At 47.1% G+C, this 24,950-nt stretch overlaps 1 protein-coding gene across 1 annotated transcript; it reads left to right on the top strand.

The window, feature by feature from the left end:
* The first annotated feature begins 2,089 nt into the window (after positions 1-2,089).
* Positions 2,090-17,385, top strand: FAM240A (family with sequence similarity 240 member A). Its single transcript, XM_045863818.2, has 4 exons — positions 2,090-2,146; positions 12,455-12,600; positions 17,133-17,214; positions 17,353-17,385. Exons 2-4 carry the CDS (start codon positions 12,458-12,460, stop codon positions 17,383-17,385), a joined length of 258 nt encoding a protein of 85 aa, XP_045719774.2. The 5' UTR covers positions 2,090-2,146; positions 12,455-12,457.
* The last annotated feature ends 7,565 nt before the right edge of the window (positions 17,386-24,950 follow it).

Raw genomic sequence — 24,950 nt, 5'->3', positions numbered from 1 at the left:
ATCAGCCAGAACGAGGTTGGAGCAAGGCGCCGGGCCACTTCCTTCCTCCCAGCCCCCACCTCCAAGAGAATCCCTATAATTCAGTAGGAGCCCATTGCCAGGGGATGAATAACTCCAATTAATCGGAACAATTTGAAATTAAGCCTCAAAGTGACAAATGCAAAATTTTGCAAAAATTAAAAAAAAAATAGAAGCATGCTAAATTGGGAAAATAATTGTGCCCTGTTGTCCCCAGACCCCTTCTATGCTGTGAGTTCTGTTAAAAACAACTTCAAATACTTCTTAGCCTGTAATATGAATAATACTGGTATTAGAGCAGCAAGGACCTGGCCCTAAATATCTCTCTTTCTTTCCCACATGACCATAAACCCTAAAACATAAGAAAATATGTCAGCAACAGGTCCAAGTGAGTGACCTTGGTTCCAAATGCACACGTGGCCAGAATCAGCCTCCCCTCTCCCCCCCAAAGACAAGTTTCTTCCTGTCTCTGAAGTCTTAAACTTCCCAGAGAAAGTTTGTACATGGCATGGATCCTGGGCACACCCTCATTCTCAACAAGATGCCTGGTTTCACTTGATGAAGAATCTGACTGGGAAGGACCCCCTCTAGGAGGAGTCTGCCCATTATATAAATTACAAACACAGAACGAAAGCCTGGAAATTCAGAAGGTTGTCAATTCATAATTTGGTTGAATTGGGAAAAACCACAAATGTCTGTTTCTTTGAAGTAAACAAATTATGGACACATCCAAATTCCATGCTAGGGGATTAAATCGGTTTTCAGATTGCTGTGAGCCCAGGGATGGGGGCAGCAACGCTCAGATGCTTAATAAGTTTTTTCTTAAAGGACGTGCTAATGGTTTCAATAAAATTTGAGGAACCCCATATAACCAGAAAGGCTTTGTCAGCATTCAGCAGTGGAAAGCCAAACAAAACAAAAAAATTCTTCGAGATAATCTTTTACTTAATATTCAGTTCCACTGTGGATTTTTTTTTTTTTTTTTTTTTTTTTTTTTGTAAAAGGGAAAGAGGATATTAAAAAACGTGCAGTGGAAATATTTTACTAGCCTTGTTATCCTACCTCTCCGCTTGCATTTTACACTTACCAGCAGAAACACACGAAAAGTAAAATGGGGATTTTATCTTTAAATATGCTTTGGTGACGTCAGTGTTGCTCTTGGTGATGTTGTGAAGACATGGTGCTTTGAAGGGGGGCTTCCAGGTCTCCCTCCCTCTCCCCCCACGAGAAGCTTCAGCTGCCTCTCAGCTGCTCCAACCGGGCATCCACGGGAGGAGGGAAAGACTTCCTGAAATAGCTCGCAGATTCAAAGTCAGCGATCCCACCTGGCTTCACTTTCGGAAGATCCACAATGAAGGGCTGAGCTCCGACACTGTGACTCGGGTTACTGAGTTATAAGCGTGCTTCCTAGTGACCTAGCGGAGCTGGATAACAACCTGACCCCGTTCTCAGGCAGGGACCATTCCAGATGTTTCATGCAAGGACACCACTTGAGATGGCGTGAAGGTCCCTTTCAACGGAGAAGCCCGTCCCGGTGTGGTGCCCTTTACTGGAAGACAGTCACCAGTGGCCAGGTCCTGCTCCCCCTGGGGGGAGACCAAACAGACCGTACAAGGTCGTCACCAAGCTCCATGAGTGGATTAGCAGCTCCGAAGGACAACACGCCTCCCTAAGTCATCCTGTAAAGTGACCTCTAAGTGTGACTTGTCACGCCATCCCAGGCTTTTACCCTCCGAGGGGTGGAGGGCGGCTTTGCCTGATGCACGGCAGGTTTGAGTTCCCAGATAATCCAGAACATGTTCCGAACCATAACTCTGCTTCCAGCCAAGTCATGGTCCCTGCAGGGCCTGCCAGAGCAGAAGCTCGCCTGCCCTGGGGTGGGTAGGGGGAGCAGGGGATAAAGGCTATTTTTCACCAGGAAGGAGGCCACCGTGTCCCTGGAATGAGACCTCGGTGACTCTGTTACTAATTTGGTGCATGTAACCTTGAAAGGTTGAGGCCTTTCTGTAACTCCTCCGCTCTGCATATAAAGGGTTTCAGTACCAGACGGTGGCCTCTGTAACCCCCAGAGCTGCAGCACTCGCCCTCCTTTCTACCTGATCAAGACAGCAGCAGATTCATCTCAAAGGTACAGGATGTTGAACTTGAGTGTGCCTGGGATGTATGTTTATCTTGCCCTTCTCGGGGCAAGTGGAATGGATATAGTCCTTGTAAGAGCCTGTCATTTTCAGTCCCTGGGATGCATCTTTCCCTATGAACCCCCTACCTCACATCTGCTTGGGAATGACTTAGAAATCTTAATGGGGCTTTTCCATATCATATATATATATATATATATATATATATATATATATATATATATATATGTTTGAATTTATCAAACGTACATACATATATATATCAGAGCTGCTAATCCACTCATGGAGCTTGGTGACGACCTTTTACGGTCTGTTTGGTCTCCCCCCAGGGGGAGCAGGACCTGGCCACTGGTGACTGCCTTCCAGTTATATTATATATATATATATATATTTAAATGATGCATTCAAAACGAGCTAACCTCTGTGAGAAATCCAGAAATAGGGCGCCTGGGTGGCTCAGATGGTTAGGCGTCTGCCTTCGGCTCAGGTCATGATCCCAGGGTCCTGGGATCGAGTCCCACATCGGGCTCCCTGCTCCTTGGGAGCCTGCTTCTTCCTCTGCCTCTCTCTCTCTCTCTCTGTCTCTCATGAATAAATAAATAAAATCTTTAAAAAAAAAAAAAAAGAAATCCAGAAATAAGTGCCAGGGTTCACTTAACACGACTCTGATACGATGAAATACTAGAAAGAAAAACAGTGCCTATTGAGGAAGAGATGCTACAAAGCCCCAGAACCAATAATTCCAGGTAATGTTTAAACAGAGATGCTCAGCCACGGAGGGCTTCTCAGGAGGCTGATGCTCAAGAGCCTGTACTCAATTCTAAAGCAGAACTTCTTAAACTTTAGTACGCATGTGAATCATCTAGGGATTAGGTTAAAATGCAGCTTATGATTCAGATGCTGGGCTTGATAAATTCTGTGTTTGCAATAATCTCTAGGTGATGCCCATGTAGCTGACTCATGGGACAATTGAGTATCAGGGTTCAGTGGTGTTTTGGGGGCAGAAAATAATCTTTAAATAATCAGTGACTGAATCTTATCAAATCAGCAAAAAATCAAGATATGTTTTACTAAAGACAATTCTGTCCTATTTTAAAATTTTTATTTTTATCTTAACATACAGCAAAAAAAATGACTCTCGTGCGCATGCTGGGTTCTATGAATTTATCAAACGTACAGCTCTGTGTAGTTACCATCACAATCAGGATACAGAACAATTCCATCGGCCCCCAAAGTTCCCTCATGCCATGCCTCTGTGGTTGTCCTCACCTCCTTCCACTAACCCCAGGCAGTTATAGTTTTGTCTTTTCAAGAATGTCATATAAATGGAATCATAGAGAATATAGGCTGTTGAGTCTGGCTCCTTCCACCCAGCATGATGCCTTTGAGATTCATCCAGGTTACTAAATGTATCAATAGCTTCTTCCTTTTTATTGCTCCACAGTATTCCATGGTGTGGATGTTTGCCAGTTCTTATCCATTCATTCACTAAAGTACTATTAGGCTGTTTCCACTTTTTCGCAGTTACAAATACAACTGTCTACGCAGGTGCACAGGTTTTTGCTAGAACACGAGCTTGCCTTTCTCTAGGCTAAATACCTGGGAGTGGGATTGCCGTCTATGTTTAACTTTGTAAGAAACTACCAAACTGGTTTCTGGGATAATACCTGTATCACGTGGCATCCCCAGCAGCAGAGTATGAGCCTTCCAATTGCTCCACACCCATCCTCTCTAGCACTTGATATTGCCAGTGATTTTTATCTGGGCCATTCTTATAGGGGTGTGCTGGTATCTCTACCTGGTTTGGATTTGCATTTCCCTGGTGGTTAATGATGTTTAACGTCTTTTAATATACTTATCTGATATTTTTGCATCCTCTTTGATGAAGTGTCTGCTAAAGCGTATTTATTGCCCATCTTTTCATTGGTTGTTTTCTTTCATGTTGTTGAATTTCGAGAGTTCTTTATATATTCTGGGTACAAACCCTTTGTCATCTCTGTGATTTGTAAATCTATTTTTCTCAGTTCGTGTCTTGTGTTTCATTCCCTTCACAGTGTCTTTGCAGAACAATTTTTTTTTTAATTTTGATGAAACCCAATTTGTCCATTTTTCTTTTATAGATGTGCTTTTGATGTCATAGCTAAAAACTCTGCCTACCCCCAAGCCACAAAAAAATTCTCCTATGTTTTCTGCTGGAAGTTTCACAGTTTTAGATTTTATATGAGATCTATGATCCATTTTGAATTAATGAGTTCTGGGGTTTAGTTAGGGGTGGGGTTTTGTTGTTGTTGTTTTTGGCCTATTTGTGTCCTGTTGTTCTGATGACTTTTGCTAACACCTTTTGCCAACATCACATGATAGCTTTGTATTAAGTCTTACAATTAGGTAGTGTGATTCCTTCAACTTTATTCTTCATTTTCAAAACTGCTCAGTTACTCTAGACCTTTTGCATTTCCATATACATTTTAGAATCAGTTTGTCTTTATCTACAAAACATTCAGGTTGGGCTTTTATTACAGTCGTGACAAATCTACACCTTTCTTTTAAGAGAACCGTTGTCCCTGCCATGTTGAGTCTTCCGATCCATTAACGTATGTCTCTCCATTTGCTGAATTTTTCTTTTATTTCATTCTTTGGCATTTTGCAGTTTTTAGCAAACATATTTTGTATGTTGTGTTACCTATGTATCTAAGTATTTCATTTAGGGGAGTTATTGTAAATGGTGCTGTGTTTTTAATCTCAGTTTCCAGTTGTTCATTGCTACCTTATACTAATTTTTATGCAGTGATCTCATGTCCTGCACCCTTGCTAGGAATTAGTTCCAGGAATTTTTTCCGTGGTATGCTTCACGTGCACTAGAAAAGAATCTATATTCTGCCATCATTGGGTGGAGAGATTTATAAATTACACTTTGATCTAGCTGGCTGGTGATTTTGTTCAATTTTTTTCTAAATCTGTGCTGACTTTCTCTCTGCTCTCTCCCTGTCTGGGTCAGGTCCACGCACGTGCAGCTCAGAGGACAGCTTAGGCATCTGTAAGCAACTTCTAGGGGTCTCAGTCCCAAGGTCCGCCCCTTTCGTAGTATCTATCCCTGGTAATTTCCAGTCCCCTGGACTCCCCTTTGCATTCCTTTGGCCAGAAGCCAGGGCTTTGGTTACCTGGTCTGCTGAGGGCTTCCAGTGCTGCGTTCACATCTGGGGTCAAGGGCAAGGGCCACTGAAGAAGAAAAATTTTGCATCTCTGCAGCCTGGCTACTGCCATGGGGTCAATTCCATTGCGGAGCCTCCCACACGTCCGAACTTCCTAGAGACCAGAGGCACTAGAGAAAGAAAAATCACATGATTTTCCTCGTTCCCTAAGCATTACGACTCTCCTTTCTCCCTAGAAGTCAGGGGACACGGAGCTCTCTCTGGCTGTGTGATGCTTCTGGGTCCCCCACTGCCTTGAGTCTGAACTGGGGATCCCAGAGTAAAAATGGGAAACTCGGCACCACCATTCAGTGGCGATAGGGATTCTGATCTTCTCCAACCCCCCCTGTGACTGTTTACTTTTTTGGAGTCCTCAATCAGCCGCCCTGTGCCTTGGTCCAGTCATTGGAGCTGCTTTCTTTGGAGAGACGGGGTAGAGTGTGCTTCCTCCATTTATCTGGAACCGGAACCCTCTGTTCTATTTCAAGCCATGATCTCCACGAAGCTTTTTGGAACGTTGTGGAAAATCATCGCAAAATAGCTGCTTTTATGAGGTGTTGGATGTGCAAGGCTGGTGGCATGTAGGGTTGGCTCGCTCCAGCCGAGCGTCACAAGAATGGTCAGTCTAAGCCAAAATTCTTTAAAAAAAAAGAGCTCACATTCCTCAATTTGGGTTTAATCCTCTGAGTAGCCTGAGAGCTGGAAAATTAGATGGTTTGCCCAGCATCAGGGCTCAGGGGGGACAAGTGTGCCTGTTTTAGTGGACTCACTACCATTAGTTGGCCCTTCGTGCAGCACAGAAGCCTCACAGATGGTCAAGGTTCAACCCAGTCTGTCTAACTGACCCGCTGTGAAGGTGGTCCGTACTGCCTTTCTCTTTAAGCACGAACTGATTTTGTGAAGTTAAGTTCCTCATTGTCACGGAAGTTATGGCTTTTCCCAGTGGGTGGTGATGGGCCCGATGTAGCGCTATGGATTCTCTCGATGGGAGGGCACCAGTGGCTGGTGTTCTTGGTCAAAGGGATGGAGAGAAGAGAGCCATTTGTTTGTCAAGGGCAATCCCCTGTGTTTCCAAAGGCCATTCCAACTATTGACATCTTCCTTGTCACGTTTCTGCAAAGTAAAGTAATTGTCTTCATTTTAGAAGCCAGGAACCCGAAACACCAGTGCTCACAGAAACACCTGTTACCTGCAGAGGAATGGGCTAACCCCCACACTGAGGCGCTGGCAGAGTCTCCCGAGAGCTTAGAACCAGGGAACTTGGATGAATCTCTCTCTAGCCCAAAGACAGAGGACAGTTCTTCTCTGCTTTTATTGAGATATCACTTACATGAATAAAATTCACCCGATTTCAGTGTACAGTTAGATTCGTTTTGGCAAACCATCTCTCTAAACCGGATGTAGAACATTTCCATGAACCTAGAAAGTCCCAGTGCCCCTTTGCAGTCAGTCCCCTCCCCCGCCCCCACCCCAGGCCGCCCCACCCCCGCTTTTGCAGGGCTCTTATCACAGGCCCCTGCAGTGTCTCTGCTTCCTGTGCCCAGGGTGCTCCCACCCACTCATCCTGCAGGTCCCTTCCCCTGAGACCAGGTCAGGTGACTGAACCCCTCAGACCAGGTCAGGTGACTCTTCTTGTGTCCCACCCCCCATTCCAGTTCCTGTCACAGGTAGTGCCGTGTGATGAGTCTGCCCAGCTCATTCCCTGTTACACCTGAATCACCTGAGGGGGACCCTGTATTATTAGCCTGGTATCAGCCCTTGGGGGTTGGGGGCTTAGGAGTCCCATGTATCTTTTTTTAAATTTTATTTATTTTAGGGGCGCCTGGATGGCTCAGATGGTTAAGCCTCTGCCTTCAGCTCAGGTCATGATCTCAGGGTCCTGGGATCGAGTCCTACATCGGTCTCCCTGCTCAGTGAGGAATCTGCCTCTCCCTCTCCCTTTGCCCCTCCCCCCTGCTCATGCTCTCTCTCATGCTCTCTGTCTCTTTCTCTCAAATAAATAAATAAAATCTTTTTTTAATTTATTTTTATTTTTTATTTTTTAAAGATTTTATTTATTTTATTTGAGAGAGAGAATGAGAGAGAGAGAGAGAGCATGAGAGGGGGAGGGTCAGAGGGAGAAGCAGACTCCCTGCCGAGCAGGGAGCCCGATGCGGGACTCGATCCAGGGACTCCAGGATCATGACCTGAGCCGAAGGCAGTCGCTTAACCAACTGAGCCACCCAGGCGCCCTAAAATCTTTTTTTTAAAAGATTTTATTTATTTATTTGAGAGAGAGAGAATGAGAGAGAGCACATGAGAGGGGGGAGGGTCAGAGGGAGAAGCAGACTCCCTGCCGAGCAGGGAGCCCGATGTGGGACTCGATCCAGGGACTCCAGGATCATGACCTGAGCCAAAGGCAGTCGCTTAACCAACTGAGCCACCCAGGCGCCCAATAAATAAAATCTTTAAAAAAATTTATTTATTTGAGAGAGAGAGAAAATGTAGAAGGGGAGGGGCAGAGGGAGAGGGAGAGAGAGAATCTCAAGCAGACTCTGAGCTGAGCGCAGACTCTGATGTGGGGCTTGATCCCACAACCTTGAGATCATGATCTGGACCAAAACCAAGAGTCAGCTGCTTAACCTACTGAGCCACCCAAGCACCCCTAGGAGTCCCAGATATCTTTAACTCCCTCTTTCCTCTTTTACTTTTATGTTTTCCTAAAAGTTGTCATTAATTTTGTTTCCTCGATGCTATACAACTGGGGACAGCAGCTGCTGTCTGGTCATACTGGGGACAATGACTAGAACAATTTGGGAAGAGGATGAGGTAATTTGTCAAACAGCAAAATGCATTTTTTCTTAGAGTAGATCTTGCTTGTTTTCACCATTGTGCCACCGGCATTTTCCAGGTTGTAAAAGAACACAGTGCAGATGGGGGTGGGGGCAGACACCAGTCTTCACCCCAGTGGGAACTCCACACCCCCTTGGGAAAACACGCATCTTCCTTCTTACCCATGTGGGCACCTCCCAATGAATGGGCGTGGTGAGGCTCATCTCTGAGGTGTCAGAGGCAAAAGGACATAAGAATGGCATCAATCAGGGGCGCCTGGGTGGCTCAGTCTGTTGAGTGTCCGATTTTCGGTTTCAGCTCAGGTGCTGATCTCATGGGCTGTGGGATCGAGCACCATGCCAGGCTCCATGTGCAGTGCAGCATCTGCTTAAGATTCTCTCTCCCTCTCCCTCTGCCCCACACCCACGTGCGCGCTCTCTCTCTCTGTCTCTCTCTCTCAAATAAATAAATCTTTAAAAAAAAGGGGGGGGGCGCCTGGGTGGCTCAGTCGTTAAGCGTCTGCCTTCGGCTCAGGTCATGATCCCAGGGTCCTGGGATCGAGCCCCGCATCAGGCTCCCTGCTCCGCGGGAAGCCTGCTTCTCTCTCTCTCCCACTCCCCCTGCTTGTGTTCCCTCTCTCGCTGTGTCTCTCTGTCAAATAAATAAATAAAATCTTAAAAAAAAAAAAAAAAAAGAATGACCCCGATCAGAAGCTTTTATCAAATGCTCCACTGAGCATGATCCTATATGGGACATCGTCCAATCTCAAAACCTGAAAAACTTCTGCCTTGTCATCTAAGTGTTCCTAAACAGCGCCCGACAGACCAGGGACAAAGCTAAATGAATCTCAACCACAGACTTGAGAAGCCAAACATTCAAAATTATGTACAAATAAGGAAAAGCAACACTTAATTTAGGGTTGTCAATTATACTCTATTAGCTGCGGCTAATGATGTCCCTGTGCTAGACAACAGTCTGAGAAAAGCACAGGACTGGGTTCACCAGCGTCCAGCACACAGCATGATGCCCGACACACGTTTGCATTCGTGAACATGATCTGATTTAATCTTCATAGCAATCCCATTTCACAGATGACAGAACTGAGGGGCAGAACACATTAAAGAGGCACATGGTGGGAATACATCTGTAAGAGAGGTATAGGGCTGCAAACGGGCCCAATTTGGCCCAAACTCTTCTTTCCTCTGGCCAGCAGGATCCAAGAAAATGTGTTCTGATGCTCAAGGATAGGGCAGGAATGGACTCTGTGGTGCCTGCGGCCCGGGTCCCTACCGGTCACAAGTGCTTCACTCCCCTGTGATGCGTTGGGTCTGTGATTCTGCCTTAACCTCCTCAGCTCTTGGTGACTCGCCTGGCCTGGAGCCCCAGAAGCTCAGCCCAAAAGGGGCCTGGAGCAGGTGGAGTGTGATGGGTTTCTACAGCTTGCTGCCCGCATTCCACCAGTCTGGCCTCAAGGTGATCGTGCGCTTGGTGGGCGGCCTCCCTTGTTTTCAGCAATTCTCTCACCCTGGTTCCTAAGTCTGCAGCTCGGACAGCCCCCAGACCCAAACACAGCTAGTGCATCCGGGTGAGCCGTTGTAAAGTGCCCCGAAATTGGACACAGTTCATGTTCAGGCTCAGGCTTCTATTTTCCTAAATAAGTAAAACAAAAACAAACCAAAAAAAACTTCAGAGTAAAAATGAGCCCTCCAAATTTTGTGGGGAAAAAAAAATCTAATGAGCATTTACCTCCCCAGAGTGACTCTTCCCTGAATGAAGTTTCTCCCCTGAGTGACTCACCCCTGAATGAAGGCAGAAACTTCATATGAACTCATAATGATCAGGATCAGAGAGTTCTTTCCTTTGCACACCCACGCTTCCCCGAAACATGCGCGACAGCGTCCTGCACTGGCCAGGTCCTTCAGGGCCAGTGGGCAGGCAAGGTGACGTGGGAGTGCCCCTCCCACGTCCCTACACACTTTCCCTCAACGCCTGAAGCCTTGCAAAGGGACCACCACCACTCCCAGGCCAGCCCTTCCGGATAAAGATAACTGGGTGGCAGGAGGGGGGAGTTATTCAATTTAACAGATATTTATTGAGAACTGCGAAACACTTAGGACTTTGAAATAAAACAGGGAATATCCTCGTTTCTGAAAAATTCTGCTCTGGGCTGGGGGGCTGGCTACAGTCAGTGAACTCTCTGCTATTTTGCCAGGAATGTACGAGATCACTGAGCACTTCCAGCAGGTAAGAAAGTCACTCTTCTCCTCCGCAGGGAACAGTTAGGGGCAGGGGATGGAGCCTGGGCCCTGAGAGTGACAGCGGCCCCACTTACCATCTAAATGATTTTGATCAAGTCAAACTGCTACCTCCAAGCCTCAGTTTTCTTACCTGCAAAATGGGAAAATAGTGCCTACTTTGCAAAGATGGCTGTGACCATGACATCACTAGGCCTCTATGCCCAGCCCTCATCCCCTCAGCTTCCTCAGAACCAACACTGGACACAGACGTGACCACCGCATGAGAGGACATGATCCAAGATGGCAGTTCTCACCTTGGCTACACAGGGGGAGCTTTCAAAAACCCGGATGACTGGGCCACACCGCAGCCTGCTCAAATCAGACTCCCTGGGGATGAAGCCCAGGCATCCGGTTTTCGCAAAGCACCCCAAGAGATTCCAGTGGGCAGCCAAGGTCAACAGCCACTGAGCTAGAAGGAAAGAGAAGTGGAATTATTTCATCTCTACAGAAAGTTGGGGGAGGTTATTACTACTCACTGTTAATTATAGTATTATGCCCTGTACAATTTGAGGTTTACAAACTACACAAGTTATATTTATTCAGAAATGTATACATTGCTAAATAGTTTCACATTCATGATCAAATTTCATCTTCAGAGAAATTTTTTTTTAAAGATTTTATTTAGTTACTTGAGAGAGAGTGAGTAAGAGAGAAAGAGCACAAGCTGGGGGGAGAGGGAGAGGGAGAAGCAGGCTCCCCGCTGAGCAGGGAGCTGGGTGCCGGGCTCCATCCCAGGACCCTGGGATCATGACCTGAGCCGAAGGCAGACGCTTAACCGACTGAGCCACCCAGGCGCCCCTTCAGAGAAATGTTAAAGCTGAGAAAATGGAGTCCTGGAGAATTTACTGACAAGCAGAAGGTGTGTCAAGTAAATGGACAAACACGTCCAGAGTGAAGGTCTGGCTTGACATCCTCTCTCCTTCCACCGCGCCCCAGCACCCCCCAGTGATCTCTGCTAGGGAGCTGTGGTCCAGACCTGCACACTGAGCGCCAGACCCTGGGCCAAGATGTCCCCCAAGTATTCCCTCACCCCCCCATGCCCACCCCCCCCACCCCCGGATGTTAGCATCCAGGCAGCTCAACCTGCCCAGCACTGCTCAGGGCCCCTCCCCAGAGCCCCCTCCTCTGCTGTTTCCCATCTGTGCACAGGCACTGAAGTCTCCACCGGCACACCCTCCCCCGCATTTGGCGGGTGGAGTTGGCCACCCCCAAGATGCCCTGTGAACCCGTCCACTTTCCATTAACCTGGCCTCCGCCGCCTGGTCTCAGCCTCTCCCCGGACATTTCCAATAACCCACTGCTCCTCCCCCTGCACCCCTCGCCCCTCCAGTCCCTGCTTCTGGCCTGTCCGCTGGACCCGCTGAGGTCTGGAAGTTGCGCAGTTTCTTCGTGTAAAACAGCGAGCATTCTTGAGTGTCTGACAGGTAGAGCCCCCTACAAAGCGCATGCACTCACGCGCGCACCCCAAAGCGGCCTGCTCCCCGTGCGTCAGACACGGGGACCACTTTGCGTGACGAACCCCTTCAGCGAAGGGCTCGAAAACATTCAGAAGTATGCGGCCTGCCTTCTGCATCGCGGGACCACAGGCAGGTTCTGCAACTCCTCACACGTCTCACCCCTAAAATGAGGACGGGAGCGCCCACTCACGGGGATGCAGGGATAACGAAACGGCCCGCGCACCCAGTGCCTGGCGGGCAACACCTGCTGATGGAAAGTTGAGAAGGCCCATGCTTCTCAGCTGGGAGAAAGGGGGGAGGAAGGCAGGCCAGAGGTATTTGCCGGGTGCCCCTACACCACGCCGAGCTCCGAGCGAGCGTCTGCATTGGCGTCCCTGTATCCTGGCAACAGGTGGGGAGACCGTGACGTCATCCCCCAGGTGAGGCTCAGCGGCTGGCCAGGGCCCGCCCCAGATGCATGGCAGGGGCTGGGTTCGCAGAGTCTGTACCCTCCAGGGTCTGAGGGAGCGTGTTCCACGGGGTTCGACGGACATCTCCTTTTCCAGGGGATGAACAATCAGTACGTCCGCCGGGAGGTCTTCTGCGGGAACACCTGTCACGAGCTCACGCGCTTCTGGGAGCGCGAGATCCGCAAGCAGACCTACTACCGGGAATCCGAGGAATACCGACTGGGAAGAAGTGCTCTGAGAAAGTATGTGGCGCCTTTTCTACCTTCCTTTAAATTCGTTTTTAAAAATAGACTTTAGCTTGGGGGCGCCTGGGTGGCTCAGGCGGTTAAGCATCTGCCTCTTGATGTCGGCTCAGATCAGGATCTCAGGGTGGTGAGATCCAGCCCCCCAGTCGGAGTCAGCTTGAGATCCTCCCTCTCCTTCTGCCCCTCCCCCCTCATGCACGTGTGCACTCTCTCTCAAATAAATAGTCTTTAAAAAAAAATAAAAATAGGGGGGCGCCTGGGTGGCTCAGTTGGTTAAGCAACTGCCTTCGGCTCAGGTCATGATCCTGGAGGCTCAGGATCGAGTCCCGCATCGGGCTCCCTGCTCGGCGAGGAGCCTGCTTCTCCCTCTGACCCTCCCCGCCCATGTACTCTCTCTCAGTCTCGCTCTCTCAAATAAATAAATAAATCTTTAAAAAAATAAAAAATAAAATAAATAAAAATAGACCTTATTTTTAGGGCAGTTTTAGGTTCACAGCAAAATTAAGCAGGAAGTAGAATTCCCATATATCCCACCCCACACACACACAACCTCCCCACCATCAACATCCCCACCATGAACGCACATGGACACAGCATTACCACGCTTGTCTTTTTGGTTTTGGTTTTGGTTTTTTTTTTTTTTTAGAACAAAACCGATTTTCCCCGAAGAATGCCAGATGGGCATCTTAGAGGACGTAATTAATTCCATTTTTCTTGCATATGTTCCTGCACCACCTCTAGTAGACAGTAATTTTAAACATTCTTCCACCTTAACAAATGGACACTTTGATTCATATCTTTATAAATGGAAAAATCTCTCCTCTCTGTCACTGTTTCTAGGGCTTGAGGGTTGCACTAAATTGGGCAAGCAGGTCCTCAGATGTGTCTGTGAAAAGCAGCCAAGCCAAGGAGACAGTGACCGATGCTCAGTGCTTGTTTGAGTGAAGACACAGGATGCTCCGCGGGGTTCTCTGAGGGAGGCCAGCGAGGGGCGGGCCCCTTCGGGGAGCCAGTGAGGGACGGGCCCCTCTGGGTCCTCTGTCCCCTCATGGAACAGCTCGGCTGTCTGCAAAGGGCACAGCTGGGATGGTGGGACAACTGTGTGCTGGCCCGATGGCAGGGGCCGTGACTCCAGGCTGCCGGTACATGCTTGCTGGGCTGATGATATGCACCAGTTCACACCACTGAAACTCACAGCTACCTTCCAAACGCCCTCCTGAGCCCTAGAGGGAACCGGCCTCTTCTACACGTGGAGAACTGCTCGGCCATATTCCTGGCCCCAGACGAGGAGAAGCAGGCTGTCCTGGCTGCTGGAGGGTCGTGTTAGGGAGTGTCCCCCAGGGACTGTCCGAGAAGCTGGGGGGGACGGACGGTCGGTCATTTCTGTGGTCCCTGCCCTCTCCCTTCCCCAGGCCAGGCCACTCAGCATGCTGCCCCCGCTCTGCATATGTGTGTCCCCCAGGGATTACACAGAAGGTCTCCACTACAGTGGAACTGCTTGAAGAGGATGCAGAAAGTGAGGGCACGCTGAGGGGTGAGCAAATCAGCTCTGAAACAAACTGCAGTTCGTTAAAACATGAAAATATATGGGCACAGTGTCCATCTCTGCACTTAGCAAAAGACTGCAGGAAATAAGCTTTCTAGCTGGTGGGACAGTGAGACTCGAACTTATTTATCCTTCTCCCCCTCTTCCCATTTGAAATGCATGCCCCTCTCTGGAGGGTCTCTGATCTTACCCACTACTCCATCTAGTCCCTGCACCAGATGGAGAAGACAGTCCCAGTTCATTAGGTGGTTCTGAGGCTGGGACAGGAAAACATGCCTAAGGTCAGGTCCCCTGCGTCCTGCACTCGGCCACTTAGTCCGGGATTGAATGTAGCAGAGGCAGAATGCCAGGGAACGGCCCAGCCCCTGCGCTCTGGGTGAGTTGGCAGATTCCCTGTGCCTTGGGTTTCTCCTTGTTACTTTTACCATGGACACTAAGAGGAGAGGGCTGTTGGAGAGTCCCTGACCTCCATCAGACTGAAACGGGTGGTCAGTAGAGTTGTTCCAGTGTTCCATGGCCTGACTGATGTCTTGCCTGAAATGTGGGTGTTGAAATCTTCAGCTGTAACTGCGGATTTGTCTATTTCTCCTTACAGCTCTGTCTCATTTCACTCCGTGTATTTTGAAGCTCTGTTTTTATACAAGTGTTTAGGATTGTTATATCCTCTTGATAAATTGATCCCCCTATTGCAAAACGACCCTCTTTCTCTTTGGTAATGTTCTTGCCTTTGAAATCTACCTTGTCTGACTTTACTACAACCATTCGGCTTTCTTTGATTGGGGTTAAGATGGAATATTTTCCCATCCTTTGCTACTACAGGATTTTTGTTCCCTTAGTGCCCAAGGTTCTTGGTCATGGCACTTTGAAGAATGAAGAGGTAGACCAGATGAAGAGTGGTGGGTAGCAAAGCAAAGTTTATTGAGTGATAGCACAAGGCTCTTGGAGAGGGAGGGGATTCGAGAGGGTTGCCATTTTGGCGTTCAAATCTAGAGGGTTTTATAAGCTCTTTCAAGGAACTATCTTGAGCATCCTGAGTGTGGACTCCTGTGGATTGGCTGCTAAGGTGGGCCCCAATCAGGGCTTTGATCATGCACCTGTCTACCTCTCGGGTTATTGTTCCCGTGTTGCTGGTCTTTTGGGCTGCCATCTGGAGACAAACTGCTTCACCTTGTGATAGTGACCAATGTTTTACGGTTCATTGTTCTGTTTCAGGATGTTTTGCAAAAGTCACTCCTGCAGAGGCTGCTGGACAGGATGCTGTCGTGGTCTTGTCGAAGCTGCAAAACAGGACGCTAGGGCAGTTTTGTCTGAGCTGTCCCAGCTTTTTTTTTTTTGCTTTCTTGTTGGGAAGCCTGGCCCTGACTCCTTAAGTGTCCAATTAACTCCAAACACTTTTAATTTTAACCTATTGCCACCTTTATATAAAAAGTGATTTTCCGGGCGCCTGGGTGGCTCAGTTGGTTAAGCGACTGCCCTCGGCTCAGGTCATGATCCTGGAGTCCCTGGATCGAGTCCCGCATCGGGTTCCTTGCTCGGCAGGGAGTCTGCCTCTCCCTTGACCCTCTCCCCTCTCATGTGCTCTCTTTCTCATTCTCTCTCTCTCAAATAAATAAATAAATAAAATCTTTAAAAAAAAAGTGATTTTCCTGCAGGTGACATCTATTTCAATACTGGTTTTTATTCAATTTGATGATCCTGCATTTTAATTGGGTGGCTCATTAATGCTAACTGGTGCGATTGGGTTTAAATCTGCCATCTTGCTATTTGTCTCCTGGTCTCTCATCTGTTCTTCATTCCTTTCTTTTTCTGCCTTCTTTGGAGTTAATTAAATATTTGTCATGATTTCATGTCATCTCCTCTGTTGGCTTTTCCAGGATATCTCTTGGTGTTATTTTAGGGGTTGCTTTAGGATCTCTGTCACGATGTGCCTTCTAGTGCCACATGGTCCCCTGTAGGGCATGAGAGGCTTCCAGTGGCGGAACCCCACTGCTCCCCCTTTGGCCTTTCTGCTTCCACACATGTCATAAACCCCACACAGCATCATTAACAAGTTTGCTTTCAGACACTGATTACCTTTTAAGGAGAGTCAAGTTGTGAGGGAAAATTACTAATATACCCACGCAGTCGCCTTTTCAGAGGCCCTTCCCTCCATCATGCAGATCTCGATTTCCATCTGGTGTCATTATCCCTCCACTTGACAGATTTCCTTTAACTTGTCCTGTAGGGACAGGCTGTTGGTGACAAATTCTTTCAGTTTTTGTATGATTGGGGGCATCTTTATTTCACCTCTGTTTTTGAAAGATAGCTTGGCCAAGTAAACAATTCTAGATGGACAGAGGTTCCCCCCCACCCTGTACTTTTTTTTTAAGGTTTTTTTTCTTCACTTTATTTTTTTTTTAATTTTTTTTTTTTTAAGATTTTATTTATTTGCGAGAGAGAGAATGAGAGACAGAGAGCATGAGAGGGAGGAGGGTCAGAGGGAGAAGCAGACTCCCCGCTGAGCAGGGAGCCCGATGCGGGACTCGATCCAGGGACTCCAGGATCATGACCTGAGCCGAAGGCAGTCACTTAACCAACTGAGCCACCCAGGCACCCTTTTTTCTTCACTTTTAAGTAAGTTCTACACCCAATTTGGGGCTCGAACCCACAACCCCGAGATCAAGAGTTAGTTGCATGCTCCACCACTGAGCCAGCCAGGCGCCCCTCTCCGCATACTTTAAAGACACTACTCTCTCAAAGGAAAAGTTTGAAGGAGTAAGACTAGAATAGGCTGAACAGAAGTGGGAGCTAAATATATACTTATAAAATATAAAATATGCATATATTTACATTTCTAATCCTCTGCATACTTTTTAAAAACTGAATGCACACACACATACACACACAGACAGACACCTTCAGGGGTAAAAAAACCAAGGAAGCATCCCCAAACCAACCAGCATGGACATGGTTGCCCTGCTCGCTGTTTGGTTTCTACTTTCAGGCTCAGAGAGGAATGGAGGCAGAGACTGGAAGCAAAGCTGAGGCTGCGGAACAATCCAGATGAGACCGAAAAGCGGGCAAATGTGGGCCGGGAGCTTCTTGCTTCGCTGACACAAGACGATTCAAAGCACTGAAGTGGCTCTACCAGGAGAAGTTATTGCAAATGCCCGAGTCCTTGAGCTAGGCTAGAGAGGTGTCACACTCCCCCCAACCTGTGACAGATCTACCTGCACGTCCTCACCGGCGCCAAGTAGGAATGATCAGCCAAGTCAGCCCATTCCACATGGGGCCAGGATATTAGCCCAAGTGTCTCTAAAGATGAGATTATTTAATACCAGAACCCCATGCAGCATACTTTATTTCCATATAATTACCTCCTAATTTTAAAATCTACATATTTTAAATTCTAAGCACACGCCGGGGATGGGGGGCTGATCTTCATGGTCACACTTTAAACATTGCCCACCAGTGTCTTCCCACATCTCTCCTAGAAACAGTTTCACATGATCCTTTCTCTTATTTTCCTTTTATGAGAAGAGAAATGCACCCATCTACAGAAATAGCTGTATTGTAAATAGTCGTAAAAATAAGGTTTTGCCAAGAAATTGATCTAATGTTATTTCTCCTTCATGTGAATTTAATTGGCTTCCTCAAAGCATGGTTGCCTGGAACTGTTCGATCAGATCAGGATAATTTTAATAAAGCTCGGTTGCCTGGTCACCACGGACGTGCATGCTATGTGTTTCATGGCTTTATTTTATATCCCCACACGCTTGCACTGGCCAGCTGTCTGTCAGCTCAGCTAAAGTGTATCTGGCCACCCCAACAAAGTGTTTGCCATCTACGTTCTGGACTTTGAAATGTCACGGTCACTCCCCAGCCGTCTCTCGGGTCCCCAGTAGAGGGTTGCTACTTCCCAAAGCACGAACTGAAACTGGGCCTTGGCAACAGTTTCCAGCCAGGGCAAGGGCTCCGAGAGACCATGTTGGAAAGTATCTGAAGGCTCTATGCTGTACACACTCGAGAGCAATGTCACCAGGACACATAGGCAGCAAGGCGGGGGCAGTTCTGGAGAGCAGCCAGTGTGGCGATCTAGTGCTCTAAGGGCCCTGGTGTGCGGGACAGTGCTTCCATCCACATCCCCAGGGAGCCCAGAAGCCTTCCTCAAGGCAATGGGAGCCACCAGAAAGCGAGAAGCGTTGGGAGAGCATTTCCCCAGGTCCCATGCTCACCTGATCCAGCAAACAAGGCTCAGAACCCTTCCTCCCACCACGGTCTCTCATTCAACGTGGGATTCAAGTCAACTAATAAACTACAAATTCCAGCTGGGTTCAGGCGACAACATTGTGACGGAAGAGGCATTTCTTTTGAGTAGGAGGAAAATAGGAATTAAACAGAGGAAGAATAGCGGTCAGGGCTTGTGGGCGAGGGACGCTCAGAGGCAAAGGCCTGCCATCATGAACCACACTGGGAGCCATGGCAGGCAAAGCTGCCCCACCATCCTGGTCTAGGGAGGGCTTCTTAAGAACAGGCTAGTAAAGGAAATGTGACCCAGGTGAAGGTGAGATTCGGGGCTGGTGGGTCCTGGTGGCCCTGAGGGAATACATTCAGCAATGCAAAATTGGGAGTGAGGAGAAGGCTGAGTCTGCAGAAATCACCCCCCAGGGCCTCTTGGGCTGGGACACTTGGAGCTTCTCCCAAGGGCACAGGAAGCCACTGAAGGGTGTTGGCAGGGGAGGGCCGCAGTGGCCTGGGTTCTGGAGGGTTACCCCATACCGAAAGGTAGGAGGAGAGAGGTGGGGAAGCCAGCCAGGAGCTTCTGCAGACGCCTCCCGAGAGGCAAGAAGGCCTCGGTGCCCTGGCAGCAGGGAGTGGAAAGAAAGGGGGAGAGAAGCATGAGGGCCATTTTCTCATCGTCCTGGAGGCTGGAGGCTGGAGGCTGGAAGTCAAAGATCAAAGCACCAGCATGTCAGTTCTGGTGAGGGCTCTTTCCTGCCTTGCAGACTGCCACCTTCTTACAGCGTCCTCACACGGCATGGGGTAGGGGTGGGGGAGTGCTCTCTGGGGCCTCTTCTTTTTTTTTTTTTTAAGATTTTATTTATTTATTTGAGAGAGAGAATGAAAGAGAGAGAGAGAGCACATGAGAGAGGGGAGGGTCAGAGGGAGAAGCAGACTCCCTGCCGAGCAGGGAGCCCGATGCGGGACTCGATCCCGGGACTCCAGGATCATGACCTGAGCCGAAGGCAGTCGCTCAACCAACTGAGCCACCCAGGCGCCCTGGGGCCTCTTCTTATAAGGACAGTGATCTCATCATGAGGGCCTCACCTTCCTGATCTTATCCAAATCTAATTACCTCCCAAGGGTCTCCTCTCCAAAAACCAAAGGAGGGGTTAGGGCTTCAACATATGAATTTGGGGGGCGTGGGGAGGAGGAGAGGACACAAATTCATAGCAGAATGGGATGCTTTAAGCATCCAGTCCTGGACACATCCCATTTATCAAACTGACCAGGATCAACACAGCAAAAGCTTTGAGAGCTCAATGATGGTGTGGAATCATGCCCAGGCTTCAGGCTGGCCTCTGGGTAGCTCATGAGCATCAGACCACAAAAGCACTGCAAAGGCTTTGAAAAGTAATTGACATTTAAAACATAGCCCACAAAAGTGGGCCAGGACATGCGTTCTTAATATAAATAGTTGACTGCCTGCTAAAATAGATATGTAGAAAGAGGAGCATCTCATAACCTTGTACTCAGAATGCCCAGGATATAATCCAAAATTACGCATAACAAGAGCCGAGAAAATCTCAACTCAGACGAGAAAGGATAATCAGCAGATAGCAGTACTGAGATGACGCAGATGTTGGAATTATCTGACAAGGATTTTGAAGCTGTTATATAAATGCTCCAACAAGCAATTACAAGCACTCTTTTTTTTTTTTTTTTTTTGGCTTTTCCAACTTTATTTAGAAAAACAAATCCAGGTCCCGGTGCCCCCGCGCCCTCCCCCCACCCCAGCCATAATTTAAGTAACTTAGAGACAGCATTGGGGGTTGGGGGTTGGGGGTCAGGGCCAGGGGGAGGGGGTAGAGCTGGGAGAAAAACCCACTACAGTACAGTCGCCACAGTGCCCGCTTCTTGTCCGTCTTTTTCTTGGCCGCCAGCTTCTTACCCCGCTCACCTGCATGCTTCTTGGCCATGGGACATTTGGCCCCTCCCGGGCCCATGGGGTCAGGGAGGGGGCCTCACCCCCACTGGCCAGGGCCCTGCTGGCCTCCGCGCTCCCACTGCTGGGCCCACCGGCGCCCCTGTGGATCTCGGTGAGCAGGCGGGCACAGGCCGGGTACTCCTCCTAGTTCTCTAAGAGCAGGTGGCCTGCCTCCTCGTTGAGGGCCGACTCACAAGCACTCTTTAAGCAAATGGGAGAAGTAAACAAATCTCAGCGAAAACATGAAAAATATAAAAAAAAAGAACCAAATGGAAATTTTAGAAATTAAAGATACAATACCTAAAATGAAAGATACAAAACAAAAATAATACTGGATGAGCTCAACAGCAAGTGGAAAATACAGAGGGAAGGATTAGCAAGCTTGAAGAAAGTTAATAAAATTACCTAACTTGGACAACAAGGAGAAAGTAATTTTCTTTTTTTTTCTTTTTAAGTAATCTCTATGTCCAGCATGGAGCTCAAAGTCATGACTCCAAGATCAAGAGTCGCACACTCTACCAACTGAGCTGGCCAGATGCCCCAATAATTTTCTTAAAAAAAAAAAAAAAGGAACAGAGTCTCAGGACCTGTGGGACAATAACAAAAGATCTAAACTTTGTGTCAGTGGAGTCCTGAAAGGAGAGGATGTCCACTTTCACCACTTCTATTCAACATAGTACTGAGTCTAGCCAGAGCAATTAGGCAAGAAAAAGAAACAAAAGGCTTATCTCTGTTCACAGATGATATAACTTCATATACAGATAACCTAAAAGGTTCCACAAACACACACAAAAGAAATGTTAGAACTACTAATAAAGGAAATCAGAAAAGTTGCAGGATACAAAATCAATGTGCAAAAATCAGTTGCATTTCTAGTACACCAACAATGAACAGTCTGAAAAAGATTGTGAAAACAGTTCCATTTGCATTTGCATCAAAAAGAATAAAATACATAGAAATGAGTTTAACCAAAAAGGCAAAAGACTCGTGCATTGCAAACTACAAAACGTTGCTGAAAGAAAGTAAAGAAGGCACAAACTGATGGAGAGACATTCTGTATTCATGGGCTGGAAGACTCAGTATTGTTAAGATGTCAATACAGCCCCCCCAAAAAATGACAGAGTCAGTGCAATCCTATAAAAATCCCAATGGTGATTTTTATAGAAATAGAAGAGTCTTTCCTAAAATTCATATGGTATCTCAAGGAATTCCAAATAACCAAAACAATCTTGAAGATGAAGAAAAAAGTTGGAAGACTCACACTTCCTGATTTCAAAACTTTTTACAAAGCTAAAGTAATCAAAACAGTGTATTACTGGCATAAAGAGAGACATATAGGCCAAAGGAATAGGATAGAGAGCCCAGAAATAAACTCTCACATACATAGTCAGATGATTTTGACAAGGGTGCCAAGACCATTCAAGGGGGGAAAGGAGAGTCTTTTCAATAAATGGTGCTGGGAAAACTGGATCTCCTCACACAAAAGAATGAAATTGGACCCTTACTTCACACCATATACAAAAATTAACTCAAAATGGATCAAAGAATTAAACATAAGGGCTGGACAATAAAACTCTTAGAAGAAAACATGGGGGGGAAGCTTTATGACATTGGATTTGGCAATGATTTCTTAGATATTACTATAAAAGCACAGACAACAAAAGAAAGATAGATAAATTGCACTACATCAAAATTTAAAACTTCTGTACATCAAAGGACGCAATCAATAGAGTGAAGAGGCAACCCATGGAATGGGAGAAAACATTTGCAAATCATATATGTGATAAAGAGCTAATATCCAGAATATACAAACAACTATAACTCAACAACAAAAAAACCCCACCCAGTTCAAAAACGGGTAATGGACGTGAGTAGGCATATTCAAGTAGAAATCCAATAGAAATCTCCAAAGAAGATACACAAATGGCCAATAAGTACATGTGAAAATGCTCAACATCACTGATCATGAGGGGAATGCAAAATAAAACCACAATGAGATACCACTTCACACTCAAAAGAATACAACTATACAAAAACAAAAACAAAAAAAAACAGAAAATAAAATGTGTTGGTGAGGATGTGGAGAAACTGAAATACTTCTGAACTGCTAGAGGGAATATAAAATAGTGCATGCAGTTACTGTGGAAAACAGTATGGTGGTTCTTCAAAAAATTAAATGTAGAATTACCATATGATCCAGCAATCCCACTTCTTTTTTTTTTAAGATTTTTATTTATTTATTTATTTATTTATTTATTTATTTATTTATTTGAGAGAGTGAGAGCGAGAGAGAGAGCATAAGCATGGGGAGCAGCAGGTAGAGGGAGAGGGAGAAGCAGACTCCCCACTGAGCAGGGAGCCCAACATGGGGCTCAATCCCAGGACTCTGGGACCATGACCTGAGCCAAAGGCAGACACTTAACCAATTGAACCACCCAGGTGCTCCACAATCCCACTTCTGTGTATACACCCAAAAGAATCAAAAACAAGACCTTGAAGATCTTGTACACCCATGTTCCTAGCAGCATTATTCACAAGAGCCAAAAGGGAGAGGCAACTCAAGTGTCCATCAACAGATGAATGATTAAGCAAAATGCGGTGCATCCATACAATGGAATATTATCCAACCTTAAAAAAGGAAGGAGTATCAGACACAGGCTACATGAATAAACTTATCGGACATTATGCTGAGTAAAATAAGCCAACCATAAGGGCGCCTGAATGTCCAACTCTTGATCTCAGCTCAGGTCTTGATCTCAGAGTCGTGAGTTAGACCCTGGGCATGGAGCCTACTTAAAGTAATGTAATAATAATAATAATAAACCAACCACAAAGGGACAAATACTATATGATTTCTCTCAGGCCTACATGGAATGGAGAAGGAGCAGCTTCTCAAGTAAAAAGTGGAAAGTGTACTGAGTATAAACTAATGACAGTTCCCATAGATCCAAGGGGACTATGACCAAATGTCAAGCACCCACAGACCCAACGGACCTCCTTGCTGGGGCCCAGTAACGCTCCCACCCTCACTGTTCTGAGCAAAGTCTGCTCAGGACCAAACTTGGAGAAGACGTACTTTCTGGCTATTCCTCTCCAAATCTGCGCCCCCACCCCCACCCCCCACGACAGCCATGTTTGAACCACCAAGCCCCGACCTGACTCTGGTTCAGGAGAGAGCACAGTGCGGACCCAGCAGACATTTCCCCAGAGGGTGGGGTGGGACCGAGAAAGAATCTGTTCTCTTCCATGCATCTGAACTAACACCATGGAAACCTGACCGATCTGGGGGCCGCCCCCTGCTATGACTGGAAAGCAGAGAAGTCTAACCACTAGGAAACAGGGAAGCAGACGCCAGGAGAAAAAGCACAGGAGGTGGAAAAAAGCGCCTTCCAAGGTTCTGAGCGACATTCCAGTCTGGTGCTGGTCCCTTCCAGGAGTCTGGCTGTTTTCTGGCCTCGGGACTGCTGGGTTCATGGAATGAATTCCTTTCTTTTAAGCTGCCTGGAGTTGATTTCTCTTACTCCCAAAGTCACAAATCATATAGATTAAAGGGGATTTCAGGGTCTTGATCAGGAAGTGAAGTTGTTCTTTAAGAGCAAGGCCTCCCACATCCCCTGAATCATCAGCCAGGACCTGAGGCCCTGGGTTTTGGACAATGTTCTAGAATGCCAAGCTGCAACTCAAGGGGAAAGCGTCAGTCTGAGCCATCTGGTATGAGGGGTCATTCCCTGGGAGGAAACTACCCAGAGTCCACTCACTCCAGGGACTAAATCCTGCAAACAGACTCTCCCAGTTCCATCACCAGGGGAATTGAATAAGCTTTCTAGAATTGAACGGGCTTTCCAGAGCAATCCCTACTGCAAATGGGCTACCGATATCTGATCCTGTTCAAAACGTTTGGTGAAGAAATAGAGTCACCATAAATATATTCCAGGAGGGTTCCAAGGGTTTTTCAATGACATCACTCTCAAACTCACTTTTCTCAGAGGGTCCACAGGACTGTGCCCTCCCTGGAGGAAGGCCCTGATGGTCAGGAGAAGGTTCTGGGTAGCAGGCATTTCACAAGGACCAGGGAGCTGGTGCTGTTTTAAAGCCACAAAGCATCTACTGGATTGGGCTGACTTTTCATACAATGTGAAAACACAGGAAGAGAACTTACTGTGCATATTTCTAGCTAGGTGACCTTAGTTGTTTTAGGTCTGAGCTTTAGCTTCGTCATCTTCAAACACAGTTCCTCATAACGAATTACGGTACCTGACGCGTGGTACGTTAAGAGAGGCAAACGGACGGTGACAGTCATGGGTAAACAACTGAAAAGATTGCTAAGCTTTTACGAGTGAAAATCTTCAGAGTCACCAAAGGCCGTCCAGTGAGTGCACTTAAAGGCTGCCCCTACATTGAGACTTTTAAGATCAAAGCATTTTTTCTTCTAAGGAGATATTTCCAGAAAGTTTCTCCATACGCACCTCCAACTTCCACCAACCCCCGATCTCATTCCCTCTGTAACCGGTGCCCTGCCCACCCAGATACTCACACTAAACCCTGTCACCCCAACTCCGTCCCTTCCCTTAAACCGCCCCTCTAGGCCACTCACAAATCTGCCAGGTGCATCTT

Source organism: Mirounga angustirostris, unplaced genomic scaffold (genome assembly GCF_029215605.1).
Source record: "Mirounga angustirostris isolate CCGP_5_RB_7025 unplaced genomic scaffold, mMirAng1.0.hap1 SCAF_1, whole genome shotgun sequence".
Taxonomy (NCBI): domain Eukaryota; kingdom Metazoa; phylum Chordata; class Mammalia; order Carnivora; family Phocidae; genus Mirounga; species Mirounga angustirostris.
The sequence above is the reverse complement of the archived record's forward strand: the minus strand, read 5'-3'. Positions and strand labels throughout refer to the sequence as shown.

Bases quoted from the DNA above. Each gene is read 5' to 3' on its own strand.
- FAM240A (XM_045863818.2), top strand. From the start codon at position 12,458: ATGAACAATCAGTACGTCCGCCGGGAGGTCTTCTGCGGGAACACCTGT. The intron at 12,601-17,132 runs GTATGTGGCGCC...TTCTACTTTCAG, and splicing joins GGAAGAAGTGCTCTGAGAAA to GCTCAGAGAGGAATGGAGGC. The intron at 17,215-17,352 runs GTGGGCCGGGAG...AACCTGTGACAG, and splicing joins AGACCGAAAAGCGGGCAAAT to ATCTACCTGCACGTCCTCAC.